Source organism: Carassius auratus, chromosome 30, assembly GCF_003368295.1.
Source record: "Carassius auratus strain Wakin chromosome 30, ASM336829v1, whole genome shotgun sequence".
NCBI classification, from domain to species: domain Eukaryota; kingdom Metazoa; phylum Chordata; class Actinopteri; order Cypriniformes; family Cyprinidae; genus Carassius; species Carassius auratus.
In genome coordinates, this window is record NC_039272.1 from 25,188,279 (window position 1) to 25,190,438 (window position 2,160).

The window sequence follows — 2,160 nt, forward strand, 5'->3', positions numbered from 1 at the left end:
TCTCATATGTTCAGAGACTGTCGCGATTATTAAAAGCAGCAATGTGAAGCGCCACTATGAGACAAAGCACAAATCTTTTGACCAAACATACCCACTTAAATCCGCACTGAGGGCATAGAAAATAAACGATCTAAAAGCCCAATATGATCGATCCAGCAGAATCCTAACACATTCATTCACTGCCCAACAACGTGCTAACGAATGTTCCTTTAAAGTTGCTTGGATTTTGGGCAAACATAAAAAAAACATTTACTGATGGAGGGGTTGTCAAGGAGTGCATGAGTGCGGTAGCTGAAACCTTATTTGAGGGGAAACAAAAAGACGACATGTGTGTAAAAATCAAGCAAATACCTATGTCAGCATCATCAGCAACAAAGAAAACAGAAATATTAACCGATGACGTGCTAGCTCAGCTGGATGAAGCGATTCACAAGGCACCATGCATAGGCTTAGCTGTAGATGAGTCCACTGATGTGTCTGACAATGCTCAGCTGTTAGTTTTTGTGAGGTTCTTCAACAAGGACAAGGAAGAGTTCTGTGAAGACCTGTTAGGTGTCACACCCCTTCAGACCAGTACGAGAGGAGAGGACATCTACCTGCCCATAAAGGAGATGTTAAAGAAGAGGGCAATAGAGCTGAAGCAAGTGGTTTCAATAACCACAGATGGAGCCCCTGCCATGGTAGGGAGAGAAAGAGGAGCTGTGGCAAGAATGAAAGATGACAATCCTCAACTCATCTCTTACCATTGCATAATTCACCAGTCAGTCCTGTGCTCCACCCTGTCAGACGAGTATGCTGTGGTGATGAACACAATGATGAGAATGATAAACTTTCTCAGAGCTTCCTCTTCCCATCAGCATCGCATGCTCCGGGAATTTCTCAGAGAAGTTGATGCAAATGCTGATGACCTTCTGCTACACAACAATGTAAGATGGCTCAGCAAAGGTAGGGTGTTGGAGCGCTTTTGGTCCATCCGAGGGGAAATCGCAGCTTTCTTGGCACAGCTGAAGAACCAAAAGGCAACAACATTTTCTCTCTTTTTGGAGGATGACAAGAAGATGGATATTGTGGCTTTTTTGGTTGACATCACTTCACACCTGAATGAACTGAATTTAAAGCTACAGGGCAAGGACATTTTCAGTTTGTGATCTGATGACAGCTGTCCGCTCTTTTCAGAGGAAACTTGTGTTGTTTAAGGAAGACCTGATGGCAGACTGTGCACACTTTCCAACTGTGAAGGAACAGGTTCAGTGTGAGAGAGATGTGTCTTCTTTTGTTGACTTTCTTGACAAGCTGATTGTAAACTTCAGCATGCGTTTTGACAGCTTCAGCCTTGGACAGCAGCTCACCCTCTTCATTCAGAACCCATTCCTTATCACAGATGTCAGGGAGTTCTCAAAGGAAGTCACACTGCTCTTCAAGTGGGAAAATGCTGGGCCTCTCCAGATCCAACTGATCGATCTACAAGATGGAAAAACTGATCCTACCACTTTCTGGATTCAAATGGTCCCAGAGACCGCTTTCCCAGGTCTGAGGAAATTAGCCTTGTACATCTTAACCATGTTTGGCTCCACATACAACTGTGAGGCAGCTTTCTCCACAATGAACATTATTAAAAGCAAATAACGATCCAGGCTCACCAATGAGCACCTGCACATGTGTTTGAGAATGGCCCTGACGCCATTCCAGCCCAGATTTTAAATCCTGGCAGGACAACCAAGGGCTCACTTTTCTCACTAAGCAAGAGAAAGTGTGGAAGTGGGATATAGAAGGGAAAGAAAGAGAAACGGAGGTGTTAAAGCTGTTCAATTGTTAACGTGTTGAGATTGTTTATTTTAAAATGTGTTTAAACTTAAGTTGTGAAAGGAAGTTAACTAAAAAGTAAAAGGGAAACTCAAGCTATACTTTTTATTTCCTTTTTCTAAAATTAAGCACTTTATTTTGAGATGCACATTTTTCAAAAGCTCTCTGTTGTGTTTTATTTATTTTTAATTTATTTTTAAATGCAGCCTTTATTTTATTTAAATTGATAATTTATTATTTATTATTAGAGTACTTATTGTTTCCCTACAGCTCAATATACAGCTCAATGGGGAAGTCGTGGCCTAAAGGTTAGAGGGTTGGACTCCCAATCGAAGGGTCGTGAGTTCTAGTCTCACG

At 41.8% G+C, this 2,160-nt stretch overlaps 1 protein-coding gene across 1 annotated transcript; it reads left to right on the forward strand.

Moving 5' to 3' along the window:
* Positions 1 to 326: 326 nt before the first annotated feature.
* Positions 327 to 1,626, forward strand: LOC113049978 (protein ZBED8-like). Its single transcript, XM_026212706.1, has 2 exons — positions 327 to 1,079; positions 1,177 to 1,626. The coding sequence occupies exons 1-2, from the start codon at positions 327 to 329 to the stop codon at positions 1,624 to 1,626; spliced, it is 1,203 nt and encodes a 400-aa protein (XP_026068491.1).
* Positions 1,627 to 2,160: the final 534 nt, after the last annotated feature.